The sequence below is a fragment of the Gymnoscopelus microlampas genome (assembly GCF_963454915.1).
Source record: "Gymnoscopelus microlampas genome assembly, chromosome: 2".
In the NCBI taxonomy this organism is placed as follows: domain Eukaryota; kingdom Metazoa; phylum Chordata; class Actinopteri; order Myctophiformes; family Myctophidae; genus Gymnoscopelus; species Gymnoscopelus microlampas.
Genome location: NC_139939.1, coordinates 43,610,854 through 43,630,278, shown reverse-complemented (window position 1 = coordinate 43,630,278; position 19,425 = coordinate 43,610,854). Strand labels below are relative to the sequence as shown.

Genomic DNA, 19,425 nt, shown 5'->3' with positions numbered 1-19,425 from the left:
TATTTGAGTAAAAGTACAAAAGTATTGGCATAACAATGTACTTAAAGTACCAAAAGTAAAAGTACATTTTGTATGTATAAAATCTTTTGAAAATATCAGATTTACAAGTGAGCTTGTAGATCGGCTATTTTCGAATAGCCGAAGTATATATAGGGCTGAAGTGGTTAATGTGTGTTTTGTAATAATATTCTAAATCTATAAAGTAACTAGTAACTGAAGTTGTCCAATAATTATAGTGGAGTAAGTATTTGCCTCTGAGATGAAATGGAGTAGAAGTAAAAAAATATTGAAAATTGGAAATAGCCCAGTACAAATACCTCAAAATTGTACTTAAGCACAGTACTTGGGTACATGTAATTAGTTACTTTCCACCACTGCATGGAACTGATCCACCATTTATTTATTTATTTGTTTTAATTTGGTGACAGTTTGACACGGTGGTTGCAGTGGCAGTCAACCAAATGCAGCTGTCAAATGCTACAGAATGTAGATGTGGTTTGTTGCAATGCTTCTGTTAATCAGTGGCCAGTGGGGTAAAGTAACTAAGTACATTTACTCAAGTACTGTACTTAAGTACACTTTTGATGATTTTATTTTTTACTTTACTGGAGCATTTCCAATTTTCAGTACTTTAACTACTCCACAACATCTCAGAGGCAAATACCTACGTTTACTCCACTACAATTATTTGACAGCTTTAGTTACTGGTTTCTTTGCAGATTTTGATTGTTATTACAAAACATACATTAACCACTTCAGCCCTATATATATTTCGGCCATTTGAAAATAGCCGATCTACAATCTAGCTGTATCTACTTGTAGATCTGCTATTTTCAAAAGATGTTATACATGTTGAACTTGTGAAATTGGACATTCTGCACAATGATGAGTATTATTTTTGGTACTTTAAGTACATTTGATGCCAATACTTTTATATTATTATATTTATACACTGCAGTATTGCTACTTTTACTTAAGTAAAGTGAGTACTTTTTCCACCACAACTGTTAATACATAGTGCTTTTCTTTTAGACAAAGCTAAACAACTAATCACATATTTTTTTTATAGACGCTCTATGAGTAGGTAACCATAAAGACCAGCTTGTGTCCATTTTTATTAAACGTTTTTTTTCTCTCACAAATATATTTTCCTATACAAAACATCTTTGTAAAATATAAGTTTCATGGTCATCTCGTTAGCCCTGGTCCAGAGCGTTAAGTAAAGGTTCTCTCTAACGCCCTGCCAGGCGCGCTGCTCTGTCATAGACCGAAAAATCCACTGCCGTGCGAGATCTCCAACTTTAGTCAAAAATAAACCAAACTATTTTGCTGCTCACCGGAAAAAAAGGCAGTTTTGTGTTGCTGAAAGACAATTCTCCAGCCATAGTTATAACACAAGTGTAATAACTATGGTTATTACACTTGTGTAATAACACTTGTGTAATAACCATATTAGTCAAGTGTAATATGGGTCAAGTGTAAATTACACTTGACCCATAAAGGTCAAGTGTAATAACCATAGTTATTACATATTATTACATCATTAAACTAAAACAAAAATTCTGGGGGCTTGGGAATCAATGCGTTAGAGAGAACCCTGGACCAGGGCTAACGTTTCTCCACGGACCTATTTCACACAAGGACCGGAAAAAGAGGCGATCACAACTTCCCGCACACATGTGTAGAGCCAGCACTGCAGTCAGTTCGTGGCAGACAGACAGTGTCATTGTATTATCTTCATTATTTGGTGAATTTTAAACATTTAACGTTCTTGAAAGTGAAACGACAAGATGGCAGAGATCGTCCAGCAGCGTCTGGAGGAGAGGGTCCCCGAGTTGGAGCAGCTGGAGAGAGTAGGGCTGTTCACCAACAAAGAAGTCAGGTGAGAAGAGAACTGGAGAGTCCAGTAACAGCTACAGCTAGACCAATGGTTCTCAAAGTGGGGGTCCTTTAGGGAGTTCCAGGGGGTCCCCAGCTAAATGATAGATAGTTAGGTACCAAATGGACCCTTATGGGTCTGTAACTCAGTCTGAGGGTGTACAAATGGAACCAAATGGACCCTTATGGGTCTGTAACTCTGAGAGTGTACAAATGGAACCAAATGGACCCGTACACAGGCATCTTTTACTTCTCAGAGTTAAATTAACATTGATTTTACAGTATAGATTGGGGTCCCAGAGATAGAAATGCCATTAAATGGGGGTCCCGTAGCCTAATGCATGTCAAACTAGGGGTCCTTGAAATTAAAATGGTTGAGAATCACTGCTAGAGCCGTAAAAATCTTCTCTTATTAAGGGGGTCCCTGGCATATCTTTTCAAATGGGGGTCCGCGGGCTAAATAAGTGTGAATTTGGGGGTCCTTGACATGAAAAAGTTTGAGAACCACTGAGCTAGACCGTGGTCATATGACAGGAATCTCTAATTTTTAGGAGGGGGGGGGGGGGGGGGTAAGTGTATTTCTCCAACACTACCATTCGCTCAACCTTTTTCATTTCAAGGGGGCCACCAGTTTCATATGGCTCAGGCCAATGGTTCACATGATTTTTTGGGGCGGTCCACAGATGACTGAAGTGTGACAATTTAAGGACTTTTCAGACCTTTTTAATACCTCAAAAGAAAGAGAGAAAGAAAGAAAGAAAAAAAGACCATTCTGATTAATTTCCCCTGATGTGTGTGTAGGTCCATGATCAAGAGAGCCACAGCCTTGGAATACAAGCTCCACAGGTATATCATCAATAAGGAAGACTTCATTGCCTACGTTCAGGTAAGCTCATGAAACTCAATTAAAGCATATCACAATGTTTTCAAGCTATTTGAAGAATGTGCCTGTGGTTGGAGGCTGGATGGGAGAATAGAATACTAACCCTGGCTTTACTTGATTACAGTATGAAATCAATGTTCTGGAACTTGTCAAGAAGAGAAGAGAGGTAACAGATTTGCATGACATTACAGTATTTTCTCAACACATTTTATCCCATGTTTAGATTCACTATGCTCTAGAATTCATTTTAAAATGTAATCATTTAATGCAGTATAAGGACCATGCACACAGCACCTTCAAAAGTGTGATTAGTATTAGTAAGTATGATTACTGTACTGCCCTGGCAAGGCAAAGTGCTGTAACTACGGAAAAAATGGGTTTAAAAGTGATTCAACTGGTCAGCCAAATGAGATTTCGGCATATAGGTGATATTACACTAACCTGTGCTTGAGGTAATTGTTAGTCCCCCAAAATATCAAAGGCTAATTTGACCTTTGGGATACACAAATAAGTCGTGTGTCCAAAAACATAGTTACTGCACTTTGGCTTGGCAGGGCAGTGTACATATTTAGCGTTTTTCTTTACCTTAATATCCTTGTTGTTATTCTTGAATTATTATATTATTGTTGCTGCTACAATGTTGAGGCCCTGAAACCAAATTATTTTACTTTAATGTACTTTTACATGAGATATTGTTACAAATTAAATCTTGATTCTTCAAAGGATGCTTGTTAATGAAATGAGCATGACTTCCATACATGCACAAACAGTCTGAAATTACAGCGCAGTGTATCATGGCTCAATGCACTCTTTTCTCGTTAACTGTACTGTTAAATAACACCAGAAATACCTTTTAATTCGCAGCACATTCGCTACCAGTTCAAAAGAGAGGAGATCGAGTACCCGATCATCCGTAGGATAAATGATGTCTTCAGAAGAGCAACAACAAAGTGGAAGGTAGATGTCATGTTATATAATAATAATATATAATATAGTAGCAACATATAATATCATTTAACCCATTTAAAACCAGGAACGCATCTGTGTGACCACTTTAGCCATTATTTTATACTTTGGCTATTGCAAAATAGCAGAAAGCTTGTATATCTGCTATTTTGTTTTGCAAATCTTTGAATATATATATATTTAAGCGAACATTTTTAACTCAAGTCTTTGCTTTTGGGGGTCCCTGGAACAACATATTTTGAGATGGAGGTCCATGGCCAAATACATATCATTTTGGGGGCCCTTGACATGAAAAAGTTTGAGAACCATTATACCAACATAAGTTAAAAAAAAAACCTGTCAGGATTTAGAAGACATTTGTAGAATCCCCAGACGCAAAGATTTGAGTTACAAATGTTCGCTTTAAAACATATATATATTCAAAGATTAGCACAAATGTTCACGATTTTTCAAAAACAAATAGCAGATTTACAAGCTCGCCGTGCTATGAGCTTGTATATCTGCTATTTTTTTAATAGCCAAAGTATAAGATAATGGTTAAAGTGGTTAAAATCGAAAATGACATGCTTTGCCGGTCTTAATGGGTTAAGCTAGCAGGTATTGATCTTGCATAATCAATGTTACACAGTGTGTGAGGTGTTTTGCTTCAGGGGAGCAGGTGTATATTGATGTTCTCCATAACCTTTTCCTTGGAATGATCAGTAGTTTTATCTGAGGTTATGACACATTTAAACCCTGCTGCATTACAATTGATGAAACGCGAATGAGTGAACAGATGAACATCTTCCTTTATCACAGACTGACGTCCAGCTGTGGCTCTCGCACATTGCTTTCTGCAAAAAATGGGTACGTTGGATCATCTGGTTTGGACATGACTAACATTCAGCTAACATTTAAACTCCCTGCTTATTGGTAATAATGTTTCTTTGACTTTTTAATAATAGGCCACCAAGAGTGACCTGAGTAAAGTGTTTTCGGCCATGCTGGCCATCCACCCTGACAAACCAGGTACAGTTGGTTAAACATTCAGTTCAGTGTTCCACTTTGAGTTGAGTTCTAACCTGTGCGGTCACATGACCAACATTAATTTAATATCTAGCTATGCCAATGTCATACATGGATCTGAAAGTATCATATTAACGGCTTAATGGTTAAAATAACAATAAATAGAAACCGAATCGATAATGATTATTCATTTCTTATTCAGCCCTATGGATTATGGCAGCTAAAAGCGAACTGGAGGACAGGAATTCTTCAGAGAGTGCCAGGCACCTGTTCCTAAGAGCACTGCGCTTCCACCCAGAGAACGATAAGGTCTACAAGGAGGTAAGCAGGATTTCCTCTAGTTTTTTAAAAATAAGCATTTAGACTTATTTTATGAGTTGAGTCAAGTCGTTAGGGCGCATACCACATGGGCGCAAACAGTCTGGCTGGGACGGTGTGTGTCATTCCTCTGCTCCCTGCCCACCTTTCCTGTTTCTTTGTCATTGCGGCTATCGAAATAAAGGGGGGGGGGACATCTTTAACTGTAGAGGTTAAGTACCCGTTTAATGTTTCATGGAAGGGAAACTACAGTGAATACATGTTTGTTAAATATGTTGCTGTTTTGAATGACTGCGCTTGTGTCTTTGTGTTTAGTATTTCCGCTTGGAGCTATTGCACGCAGAGAAACTGAGGAAGCAGAAGGAGGAACTAGAGAAGGCTGAGATGGATTTGGTGAGTGTATACACACACACAAGTGCACATATTTGTTTGTCTTTGTTATATAACACTGCAATCTATAACTTTTTAATTGGATGGTGTATGATGGAGTATGGTAGACAAGTGGTATGGCACAAAGCTCAAAAGGCATCCTTTTCCTTAACAGGCTTTCTGTCTTAGCTCAACAGTAGAAATGTCAGCTCAGTGTTCGCTTCACCAGTAGAACATAAAAGGTACGGATTGCAGCTTTTAACCCGAACGACCATTTTATACATTCCAGGGTGATTATGAGTTCTCTCCAGAGATTCTGAGTGGGAAACTGGCTGAGGTTGTGTACAGAGATGCTACAGCAAAAATCCAAGGTGAGCTGTTATCCTTAATGTATTTCCAGAGTCGGTCAACATTTCCAAGTGTTGTTCCAAGATCTGAAAAGAAAGTAGGAAAATGGCTCATTGTTGCCTACAGTTAAACCATGTGGTTTTATCTTTTTCCCCACAGGACCAGGGTTCATCATAACGCTCTTGAAAATCGCAGCCATCTTTGACTTCACCAAAGAGCTCCAAGACATTATACTTCAAGAGTAAGACACATTCTTTCTCTCTGTGCTGACATGGGATGTCGTCATTATGGCTAAGCAAGGACACTAGTGTTGATTTTGACAGCACATTTCTATTCAGTTTTAGGCAGTCTTTTGAATGAAATTCCATTCGATGAAATGTTTTAGTCTAGTTTTATTGGACTAAATATTAAAGATTTTATTATTATTATTAAATTAAGATTTTAGTCGACTAAATCTACAGTTGATTTAGTCGACTAAAATTTATTTTGGCGATTTTGCACTTGGTTGCATGCTGAAAATAGCCGATCTACAAGCTCACAACGCGTCGGTAGCACGACACGTTGTGAGCTTGTAGATCTGCTATTTTCAGAGTGCAACACCCGAGCGCAACCAAACATAACGAGAAGAGAAGAGATCTACTGGATCTCTTCTCCACCAGTCTTAGTTATACTGGTCTCTAGTCTTAGTTTTAGTCATCATACCTTAGTTTTTATTTAGTTTTCGTCAGTGAAAAAAGGTAGTCGACGTACAGTTTTCGTCATAGTTTTAGTCGACGAAATCAACACTGAAGGACACATTTGCTTATCTACATGTCGTCTTTAGCTTACAGACAAAGTACACAGAAGACGGTCTAACGTGGGATTTCATGGCCAAGCGAGAGCTGGAGGCTCCTGGGGCCGGTGAGGAGTTACAGAGTGCCAAGGGCAGGGCGTCCGACATCGCCCGACGAGAGGAGCGCTGCTGTCAGGTGTATGAGGAAGGCCTCAAGAGCCTTAATACAGGTAGGCATTGACACGAGAACACTTAAGTAATTTACTCTTCTTTGACTGCCAGGAATAAAACATTGTTTGCTGAGCCACTGCCAGCAATTTCCGAGTATTTTTCACAACGATTGTGCTGCCGCGATAATCCATTCCATAGTTGTGGGCAGTTGAATGTGGGTTGTTTTCGCCCCAAAACAACTGAAAGCAGAGACAAGGCAATTGTTCCAAATCCAATTATAATGGAAGTGAACAGACTGTTTTCTTTTTGCGATCGCGTGATTTGCTGCTTCTTTGCGTCACTGCGAGTCAAATGGTGACTCATGTGTTAGCCATCAGCGCCATCTAGCCACTGAAAACACAAATCTCCTCATTCTCCTCATTGGCAGTCTGAGCCGTAGCAAAATATGACGAGAAATCTCGTCATTGGCAGAATTAAGAATTTAATAAAGCAGGATCATGAGTTTGTGTAGTCTGAATTTGAATAGTTTGTAATTGGAATTTTGTTATGGCACCACTGGCATATTAAAGTGCACAGCAGCAGTAGTCCCAGACAATTGTGTTTCAGGGTCAACTAAAGCCTTTGTCAGCGCTGATGAAGGCTTTAGGCTGAAGCGCGTTTGTCTCGGACTACTGCTGTGCACTATACAATAAATCATTGAACAGGATCATTAGACACTCCTGCTGAGCCAGGGTTTGAATGTTGGAACTATTTAAACTAAATCTTCTGCAGAAGTCTGAAAAGTCACCTCTTCAGACTCCACCTCATCCCCTAGCACTCCTTATTTATTTGTATCAGTACTGTTTAGATAGATACGAGTTATGTTATCCAGATGTTTCCCATCTAAAGATAGATGCTAGTTATGTTATCCAGATGTTGCATATTTAGATAAATGCTAGTTATGTTATGCAGATATTATTTTGTTTGTTATCTAGATATAGTATTTTTAGACTGATGGGTTTGATGTTTGACGTTTACCCTCTATCTAGTTACTTTGTAGAACGTAATGATTTCCTGGCACTCTATTTATTTGACTGTTTACCTTGTTTTTGGTTCATGGCGTTTACTCCGACCTTGCACTTTGTGAGTCACTGGATAAGAGCTTCTGAGAAATGCCTAAATTGTGTGTCGTCACGCTTGTATGGTGTCTGTTCCTAGAGCCTATGTGGACGTGCTATGTGGCCTTCTGCGTTGAGAGACAGAAAAGGAAGACCAACGTTCAAGAGCTGAAGGAAAAGGTAAGAAAATATCTTGTCGCTGTTAAAAATGTAAATATAAACAAATATCTGTGTATTGCGACAATCTGTCATGTTTGTGTATCTGCATGTTTTGTTTCCCCCCAGAGAGAGGAGAGGCTGTTGGGAGTGCTTCAGCGTGCACATGATGCCATGCAGCTGAAGGAAGATTTCTACAAGAAATGGGTAAGACAACTAAAGACTCTGCTAAAGTGTCACACAGGACTACGACATTATGGTCTGGGCAATTAACCGAAGATACATTGAAACCGATATTTATAATGATAACCGACTTAATCTTGCTCATGCAGGTTAATCGAGAAGCAGGTTTATACATTTTTTGGTAATTATTTTTATTTATATATATCAACGAATCGACAAACATTTTGAATAGATTGTTTATAGTCAATTGTCTAACCACTTAAACCTGTATTATTATTTGATTGTACAATGGTGGCGTACAAAAATTGTGAAAGTCGCCTTGTAGATCTGCTGTTTTCATATTTTGAAATAACCGTGATATTGATTTGACACTAGGTTAAGTCCAGCCCTATCTGCTACTCTGTATCAACTTCAGTCCAACTGCAAATAGAAAGAGAGATTTTGCCACATGGAACAATTAACACCATCTTCTCTAACTGTCCAGCTTCAGGTCCTAGTCTCATCAGGAGATGCAGAGGGAGCGGCCAGGGTTGCCATGGCAGCCACACAGCGCTACAGCAAATCAGTGGCAATATGGTGCCTGAGCCTACAGACTGTGATACAGCTTGAGAGTGGAGACATAGGCAGCCTATTCCAGGAAGCACTCACACACATCAATCCCAAGGTACACACACACGCACACTTGTATTACTATACTTGTGGGGGCATCAGCATTTTAGGACAGCGATATTATGAATGCCATTTTCAACGCTAACCCTGAAGCCAATCTATAAGCTCATGACACGTTGCGGTGCACTAGTACACCGGCGTGCAAGTAAGTACAAATCAGGCATAACTCCAATCCCTAAATCTAACCGAAATACCTACTCATAGCCCTAACACTAACCTGAATCATTTCCTAATTGTAAGCCTCTAAAAATCTCTAAAAATATATATTTTGTAACAAAACTGCACGGACCAGTAAAATTGTCCAACATCTACTTATCAAATTCTATACTTGTGGGGAGAAGTGCGCGTGCGCGCGCGCACACACACACACACACACACACACACACACACACACACACACACACACACACACACACACACACACACACACACACACACACACACACACACACACACACACACACACACACACACACACACACACACACACACACACACAAGTTGTTTCCTCAGTGCTATTGTTGTTTTCCCTACTTGGCTGTCATGCACACATGCACACATGCACACACACAGGAATTAGAACACAGACCAATCACCAGCTCTGCTGTGTAACTGGGCCAGCTCCCTGGCCCAATTAGTCTCCACTCCAGGATAAGAACTTCAAATCTTCTTCCCCCATGCTCCCTGTTTTATTTCTGCCATCTCCACTTTTTATTGTGCAAATCAAAAGGAAGGAGATTGAAATTCAGATCAATAATTTTTATGAAGTTTCAATTAAGCTGTTATATAGAGAAGTAGCATTTAGTTACCAGCTCAAGCAATCCTAAACATTTGTTAAAGATATATTTGTCGATGACGGCTAATTGTCATTCAATTTCTCGTGGTGGGGAGCCTATCATCAATGAATGTGATTGCCCTGTTCTCTGCATTTCAATAGTTTTTTTGCATGTAGCTCCTATCACATTGGAGAAGATACAGTATGTCCCCATCTGTTTTGATCACACCCCTTCACAAGCATATCGGAGCACTGTATCACTACTAGTACATACATACTACATGCTGTACCCCTTCACAGTATACCGCAACTCACCCCTAGAGGATTTTGTAGTAGATAGCTGAGTAACTAGGGCTTGTGGAAGGTATTATTGCAACACCCTTTCACTGAAAAATAGCTATGTGAGTGGGATTATAGTCGCCATGCTCATTATGTAAGCCCCACTCACTCAAGATAATAAGTTCCTTTGAGTGTGAAACTCTTGTAAAATACCATGAACACACAAGGACAGGGTAGGGGCAGTATAATATGGCCACACTGCAAATAAAAGAGGCAGAATAACTCGGCTGAGAAGTTTCTACAGTTGCTTCAAAGACCCCCCTCAAAACTACCCAGAGTCAGATAGTCCAGGGCTAGTAGGGATTGCACATGTTTTCACACACTGCTTGAAGTGGGAAAGCCTGTTAACCATCTCTAAAAAATTAGGGGTCATTTTAACCTCGGCTCATGTTTCTCACCCTCTGCCCGAGGTAGATGGAGAACGTATATTACATTGATAACGTTGCCTCTTCATGGGTCCAGAAGGACCAAGCAGGGGTTCCCACCTATAGTAGCTAAGTGCTTGTAGTAAAGAGAAACTAGGAACTATGGTGAATTGTTGAGTTATACCAATACCAGTATCGGAAAAGCTACCGATACTGATATTGGTATCGCCGAGTATGTCAGTCTATGCCGATCCGATACCACATCATTTATCTTATCAGATGATGATATTTCATATTAGTACGTTTTGATGTTGCACTACTGTTTTATACTTTACTGTACTATTTTTTATTATTTTACTAACTTGCAGCTGCATTTTTATTTATTCCGTGGTATCAGTGGTTCTCAAACTTATTTTAATTTAACTCTTGAGAGTGTACAAATTTGCATTTACATTTGTACACTCTCAGAGTTACAGACCTGTGAGGGAACCCCCTCAAGGAACAGTGAGGGTCCCTGCCTGGACCCCACTTTGGGAACCACTGTCCGAGATTGTCTTTAAATTACACACTGGAATCAGTACTCTGTATTGACTTGATTGATTGAGTTATGGGTATCGGTACATCTCTAGTGAGTGTTAACCTGTGCCCTACAAAATGCTGTGTATCTTCCGGTGGCTCATTATGGTTTAACTATATATTACATCGTTGCACCTGTGTGTTGATTCTTGACAGGAGAGTCTACCACTCTGGCAGCTCCAGGTTAAGTGGAGTGTGTTGAACCAGAACCCTGAGGAGACAGAAGCTCTTTTCAAGGTACAGTTAGTAGTAGTCTGTCTGGAGGAGCAGCTAAAACCCTGTGCACACAGACCCCAATTATCACCCATCACATCATTTGTCAGCCTATCAAGTTTGTATGTTGTCAGCACAACCAACACTGTTGCTGTGTTTACTGAAAACATTTCACAAACTAACAGACATCTTTGCCCTATTAGCTTATAATGTAACAAAGATGATCTTATGATACCTGCTGGGTAGCAAGTACCCTACAAATAACAGAAAAACATGAGGGTGGGACAGAGTTTGGCTATATTCCTGAGGTGGAAGGAGGTGGGTTTGCAAAGGTGTTTGATGTGGCCCTCAAAGTTGATGTGGGGGTCCATTCTTACACCCAGGTTGGTAACTGACGACAAATAAAAGGGGAAAGTATTTTGTATTGTATCGTTCACTGTGTCAGTAAATTCATCTGTTGCATGAGAGACTTGTTTATCATGGAAACTGGAGGCACAAAGCTGCATCGAAATTAGTCACATGACATGACACTACGTTTCTAGGTTGTCTTAGGTCATCACAACCTTTTGGACATTTCGGGTAAGGAAAGCTCCTGCCCTTGTACTTCCAATTGAGCAGAGCCTATATTTCCGTTCCTTCATCCGTTTTTACGTTTGGAGACTCCCGCAGGAGACTTGGCTCAGATCTGAACCCATTTGATTTGGCGTTAGGGAGCCGTTGCCATCGCATGCCCTTGCTGACGTCAACCTTGAGTAGGGTTCGAAGTCGAACCCACGACCTTCCGCATGAAAGGCCTCTAACCGCTACACTAGGGCGGCCCCATATTTCCGTTCTGCGCTCCCTTAAACCCTCTGATCAGAGAAAGTAGAACTTTCGTATGTGCCATTAATATTAGCATGCATGTTTTTAATGAGTTTCTCAAGACGGTTTGTTCTGACTGTTCTCAGAGAGGTCTGCTTTCTGCTGTGGCGGCTGTTGCCATGGAGATGAAGGAGAGCTACCTTGACTGGTCATACACGACCGGGGGCTACAAGAAAGTGAGAAAGACCTTCATTAGGTAAGATGCTATTTTAAAGGATGAGGCATAAGGGTAGTAATAAAATGTTCCCACAAAAGAAAAACTAACATTTGTCCCCCTCCTCTAGTTTACATGAAAGCCGGCCCTTCTCCAAGGAGTTTTTCACCACAATGATCCAGATTGAGAAGGAACAAGTAAGCCAGCCAACCATGCCAACATATTATGTGAAAGCTCTACCCATGTGGCCCAATAACCATGATCTCAAACCAACACATTTTTCCAACACAGTTTGACACTAACCTTGGGTTTACACTACAGTAGTTTGAACTCCTTTCACGATTCTCAATATTCTGGCATTGGTGCCCCACTTAAAGGGACCGTTCACCCTCAAAATTACTTTTTTTCTATTGATTACACACCCCATGGAGACCTTAATTCATGGAGATTTTTTTGTTTTTGTCGCATTCCTAAGCCAATACTTTGATGACCGGCAGCGGCTCCGGTAGAAGACTCAAAGTGTCGGAGCGCCTGATACATTAGTATCTTTCCGCCAGTCATCAAATGATTGGCTTAGGAATGCGACAAAAACAAAAAAATGGCCATGAATTCAAGGCTTCATGGGGTGTGTAATTGATAGAAAATAAGTCATTTTTGGGGTGAACTTTCCGTTTAAATACATTTATACTAGTTGGACAGTTACTTGAGTGCATTTGTATTAGTTAATGGCTTCCGCATCAAATGCATGTTTCACATACCATATCATGCATCAAATGCATTATATGTTTCACATACCACTTACACTCGCCAAGAAATAACTCTTGGGAGACATTGGTTTCTGGAGTTAGTATACCAAAAGGTCAAAATAAAACACTGCTGGATGAAATGAAAATCCTAATGTTCTTGCTTCTTCCAGGCGACTCCAAAGATGAGCAATCTGCGCGACTACTATGAAAGGGCCCTGCGGGAGTTTGGCTCTGCAGACGATGGTGAGAGGAAATTAAATGCAATGAGGAGATAATGGTCAAAAATACAAATGGCATCAGCTAAAGAAAATCTCTATTAATATAAAATAGACCTTGGGGGGGTGACGAGAACAAATAGTAACTCAGCCATGTCATGTGGATATGTGGTAATGTCAGATGACCAATATCCTCAATGCATTGCTTGATCAAAACACTGTTCTATAGTCAAGGGAGCCTGTTACCCTGTTCTCACTGCATGTGTCATCTGTTTAACCCATTAAGACCTGAGGCCGATTCTACAAATGTCTTCTAAATCCGGTTTTCTGAAAAACCTATGTTGCTAAATAAATTAGTGGTGCTCAAAACCTTTTCGTGTCAAGTACATGTATTTGGCTGCAAACCCCATCTCAAAATATTTTGTTCCAGGGACCCCCAGAAGCAAAGATTTTAGTTTAACCCATTTTGGGCAGGAACCCCCATTTGTAACTATACCTTTCAGGACGGGAACCCCTTTTGAGGTTCCTGTTGCTATGTACAGTATAATAGCAAAATACATTTGTTGCAATTTTTTAATAAATATTTGAGTTTTTTCAGAAAACTTAGGTCAGGATTTAGAAGGCGTTTTTAGAATCGGCCTCAGGTCTAAATGGGTTCAAATGTTTGCTTTAAAACAATCTATTTATTCAAAGATTTTCAAAGATAGCAGATCTACAAGATCGTTGCTATGAGCTTGTATATCTTCTATTTTTGAATAGCCAACCAATGTGCTATATATATATAGCTAAAATCTAAAATGACACAGATTCTTTCCCGGTTTTAATAGGTTAATGTAGTCTGTGGGTGATCAGTTACTTAAAATAATAGCTGATAGACACAGAGGGAGGATTTAGAGCAAAGACATGTACAGTACAAGATTAGTGGAAATGTCCTGATCCTCTCTGATGCAATAGTTGCAAACAAAAATAGATTGTTAATCTGCTTCTGGTGTTCCCCTAAATAATTGGAGTTGCATGGCCTCCACTTCAGGACCTAATTTGGGGTCGGGCCTGAAAGATTTTGCATAGAAACGAACATTCTGCTCAATTTGTTTTGAGTGCTACCCAGCCAAAAATGATGTTTCTGTTTATCTTTTAGATCTGTGGTTGGATTACATCAAAGAGGAACTGGGTCCCCTTGGTCAGCCGGAGAATTGTAGCAAGATTCACTGGAGAGTCATGAAGCTTCTAGAGGGGGAGAGCGTGGAAAGATTCACGTCTAAATATACTCTGCTTCAAACTGGACATGTCTAAACACATACGAGTTGGGCTCAAGCGATGGACCATTCAGAATACCTAAATCACATTTGTATGTACACCAGTCTTAGTTGTACAATATTAGGTCTTCACTGCAAGGGAAACACAGTGGCGGTTTGACACAGCACTGTGACCGGAATTGTTTGAGACCAGGTAATTGTGCTGATCCTCTAGCATGCTGGTTCCATGTGCGGTTTAACTTGTGAGTGATTCTCTCTTGTAACCAGGCTATTCCTCAGAAAGTGCTACTTTAGTAAATGCAACTAATATGTTTTTTCTACTTCATACTTTACACAATTTATATTCAAAGCATTTGATGTATGCTGTGTTTAATACCACAAAGTAACATCGTAAACATGTAACAAGTTCCAATGTAATATAAAAACACATTTATTTTACGCTTTTAGTTTGAAATACATGTCTTGTGTTGTTCTGGTCTCTCTGCGACGATAATGTAACAAATAAAAGTGTGTAATGTAAATTAGTAAAAGTACCTTGTTTTCTTAACATTGTCCTAACATAAACATTCTTTATTGTCTCTAAAGTGACATAAAAAAAGAAACTTCTCACTTCATAATCAAGACAGTTAACAGAATCACAACTTTGTTACACACTAGGTAAATGCCTTACTATGGAATGGTGAAACCTCTTGCCATAATAAACCTATAGCAGTAATATCTATAGAACACTATAAGTTAGCAGTGCATCAAATAAGCAGTTAGCTGTTTTTAAGGACACTTTGAACTCTACCATATCAAGATCAAGCATCTACAGTGTACTGTACTCTCTGGAAAAAGTGAAAGCTTTATATTCCGATAGTAATCATCGCTATAGTGTGTTCGGTAATGGGTCTCCCCAGATCTTTAATAAACAGAAAATACATTTTCAGGAGGTGGGTTGCCAATGTCATCGAATCAGGAGAGGGTACCCATTTATCAGCTTCAATTTTATAGTCTTATTTGTGTCATCACTTCCAATTTCACTTGTTTATCTGAGTTTTCTCTCATCATTGGATAAAATTGGTATCCTGACCCGAAAGTGCATTTTCTGTTACTGAACAAACACTATAGCAATGATTACTATAAGAATATCTATTTAACACTTATTTCAACAAAACTATCACTTACTGCACCTTAGGTACACCATACAACAATCGCACAGTCTAGTTAATAAGTCAACATTTGTTATTGATTAAGAGAACTGTAGGCCTGACGGGTTTCACAAAGTCGATTTTGTCTTGTCTAAATGAGGAAATGACAGTATAATAGCACAATGAACACTATTTAAAGACTCCTCTACCTGTTGGCAAAAGTGATGCTTATAGGAGAACCGTGTAGCCAACTCTCTATAATGTAGAGAATTGGCTACATGAATACAATGGATGTTATCCATTATAGATGCCTCAATAAAAAATACATTCAGGCCCTCTGCATCTTGATTACCTCAAACTCTATCAAAGCATCTTGCCATACCAGTCGCATATTTAATTTTTCACATTGCAGCTTTGAGGCACACAATGCTTCTGATGTAACATTCAGCCTTCAGTATGAGATTAGTGCAAACAACAGAATAATGCCCCTGTCAGAGTTCAGAGAGGGGAAACACAAGGCGCGTTAAGGCATAAGTTGAGCTGGAGTACGTTTCAGATAAGATCCCTTTGAAGAGTTGCAAAAGATATACAGTAGTCGAGGCTATACACAGACACACAGTCTGCCAACTCTGTACAGAGAAATCGAGTTTGCCATAGATAAGCAGAAATTAATAACAAATGACAAAGCGTGATGCATGTAGGGGGTCATTATCTCACCTTGTTTACCACTACCACTAAGACCTGTATTCTATGCTGCTGTTTCCTTACCTCCTGTATGACTAGAGAAGACACCCAGGGGTGGCGTGGCAACCTTACAGTCTTCCCATGGAAACTACACCCTTAGCAGATCTTGTAATCAGGACTCTGTTATAGGGGCACACAGGAAGTTCTACTGCATACCTTGTAAGCCCAAATACCTCTTATCAGCCAAAACGGGAGAATCTTTGATCTAATGATGGGATGTTTGGTTGTCCAGATGGGATCCCAGATGTGTTTGGATCTGATCTGTCCACCTTCCCTGTGTAGTACCCCAAACAGTGGAAACATACTGTTCCTTTTTCAGTTCCTTCTCATCACCTACATTTTCCGAAAAAACATATAGGTGATGAGAGCCACCACGCCTGCAGACAGCAGCCCAATGACACACTGATGGATGCCGATGACGTTCTCCAGGTCATGGATGCGCTCCTCCATGGCGTTGGTTTTTATATAGTCATAGATGGAGGCTCCGATGCTCCACACGGCCCACACCGCGTCCACCACAGCCTTAATGGTGGGAGAGACCATCGGGAAGGCCACAGGGAGCCAGGCGCAGGTTCCGCCCACATCCAGTGCCTATGGGCCCCACTATACGCTGCAAAGAGAGAGAGAAGGGACGGGCAGTGGGGCTGTTAAAATGGTAACTAGAAGACTCGCCCCAAAACACACTCACCCCCAGCGGTTCTTGTATTATTGTATTTGTTTTACTGAGGTTAAGGTTAGGAATAAGGTTAAGTGAAGGAATAAGGTTAGGTTTAGGCATAGTTTTACTGAGGTTACGTTTAGGAATAAGGTTAGATTTAGGCCTAGTTTTACTCAGGTTACGTTTAGGAATACCTGATGGCGACCAGTCCGAGGTCGCCGTATTTGACCCGGGGTGAGCGTATTTTGGGGTGAGCGCGGAGCATTATTGTATCATTTGAAATGGGTGGCCCTATACGTGATGTTTTTGCAGGAGAAAGGCATGTGTGGGATTTATTAATAGCCCCAAAATCTGTCACCACACAGGCCCTCTTAAATCCGGTTCTGCTGTCTCATTAATGGTATTGTGTTTCCTTTTTACGCCATAATACATTCCACTTCCATCTCAGACCATCACCTGCTCTTGACCAGCTGGATGACTGACACAATCCCTCATCACTGGGCCTTCTGTTCTGACGTCACGTCATGACCCATGACAGATGACAGATAGGAACTTGGTTTGCTAGACCTGCTGTTTTATCAGCTGTTCATTCCCATGGGGAGCAGCACACATTGCAAAGGATAGTTTCCAATGAAATTAGTAAGATTGATTTACTAAGATCAATAACTCCTATAGTTGAGGGAATGTAAATCATAAACCGCAAAGCTATGCGACATATAAAGAATAATGATAGGTATATTATAAAAACGGCTCAACATTGGTGATTAAGAAATATTTATGATGTATTACAATTGTACATTGTGTCTGCTGCCTACACGTTGAACAAGACGCACTTGTCTTTAGCTGGTTAAGTCGCTGTGCTAGAAGTTCGTACGCACACACGTACAGTAAAGGACCTTTTAACTTACTCACCAACGGTTTTCCTTCGTTAATGTAACTGTTGAAAGGAAGATACGCATCCGCACTTGTGTCGATTGCGTAAAATATGATTGATGCCGTTATGAAGATGGAGGCCGGTGTAGCGGTTCTTGGCCCATATCATCTGCCCAGTGTGACATTGCTGGCTGCTGTGCGAGCGCGTCACCACGCTCGATCTGCAAGTAGGGCGTCATCTCAGTAGACTACAATAGAAAACAATACAATGCATTAGCTATAGCCTACAATACAACACAAAATAATACAAATACAATAGCTTTGGATCAAGACTATCATAGATGTATTTTTTATCGAGTCTGACTTTTACTTTCGTATCTATGATAGTATTGGACTTCACCCCCTAATCGTCACTGGACAGACGCGCGGAAAGCCCGTACTTCTCCGTACATGTACAAAATATATATATAAAGTGCTGACCCGGTAGCCCTAGATGTTAACTCAACATCCGGAACCTGTGTGCAATGTATTAGCCCGTATCTTTCAATAAATATATGTTTTAATCCCGTCTGTGTCGGATTCTGTCGGAAATTCCCTGTTCCTCAATGGTCGGTAGTGACGGGGTGCATCCGGTGAAAGCCGGAATTACACTCAATGTAAACAGGAAGTAAACGAGGGGAAAAAAATGGCGTTCAGGCACAGAAGGGATTAAAACACATATTTATTGAAAAATACGGACTAATACCGTGCACAAAGACTCCGAATGCTGAGTTAACATCAGGGTCTACCAGGTAAGCACTTTATACTTTGCATTTGTACATGTTCGGAGAAATACGGATTTTATGGGCGGATGTCCAGTGACAATTGGACGAAAAGACGATCATAGATATCATATGCAAATGTCAAAATTGATTTAAAAAAAAATATACATCTATTATAGTCTTGATCCAAGGCTACAAATACAATATACTATTTCCCCTCGGTGAATATGCCTAGTAGTCTACACCCGTGCTGCATTCAGAACAAAATCAACAAATTACCAAAAATGTAATCTATCTAATAATAAATATCCACCATCATGTAGGCCATCACACACAATAATTTAACATAGTCTAGATTTTTTAGGATATAACTTCCGCCAAATCCAGGCAGAAAAATAATCTCACATATTTATTTATGTAGCCTATAATCTAAGGATTGCCCCATGATGTATAACAAAGTTAAATGCAGCGACACAATGCACATTTCCACCACGAGGGGTCAGGCCACGCTAACATATTCTGGTCAATGATGTAAAACGATAAGATAAGATAAATCTTTATTGATTCCCGGGGGGGGGGGGGGGAGAATTCAGGAAAAACGAAGAGATGTGATTACCTGGCATGTATCCTCCTCACACAGTGTGTTGAATTGATCGATGTTATTATGGGAGAACAGGAGACACCGGCACTGTCAAGGAACTGCTGATTATTTAATCAAGAGATCCATTGGAAACATAAAGAGATATAGGCTACTGTTCCTGGACTTTCGATCGAAGCAACAAATCTCAGGAATGTATGCATTTTTAGGGCAAACACGTCGTGACTATTATTACCCAACTAGTGCTCTTGGCTGTTTTTATGTTTCGTGACAAATTAGCCTTGGATCTAGCCCTGAAACATGTCATCATATGACAGTTATGGATGAACTTCAACCTGGTGTCTGC

The 19,425-nt window shown here is 40.0% G+C and overlaps 1 protein-coding gene across 1 annotated transcript; it reads left to right on the top strand.

The window, feature by feature from the left end:
• Nucleotides 1-1,672: 1,672 nt before the first annotated feature.
• On the top strand, nt 1,673-14,836 carry utp6 (UTP6 small subunit processome component). Its single transcript, XM_084068477.1, has 19 exons — nt 1,673-1,882; nt 2,680-2,764; nt 2,886-2,927; nt 3,626-3,718; nt 4,526-4,573; nt 4,672-4,735; nt 4,935-5,053; nt 5,366-5,443; nt 5,709-5,790; nt 5,927-6,008; nt 6,591-6,769; nt 7,908-7,987; nt 8,093-8,170; nt 8,631-8,810; nt 11,027-11,107; nt 12,031-12,140; nt 12,229-12,295; nt 13,015-13,087; nt 14,198-14,836. Exons 1-19 carry the CDS (start codon nt 1,791-1,793, stop codon nt 14,350-14,352), a joined length of 1,788 nt encoding a protein of 595 aa, XP_083924603.1. The 5' UTR covers nt 1,673-1,790; the 3' UTR covers nt 14,353-14,836.
• The last annotated feature ends 4,589 nt before the right edge of the window (nt 14,837-19,425 follow it).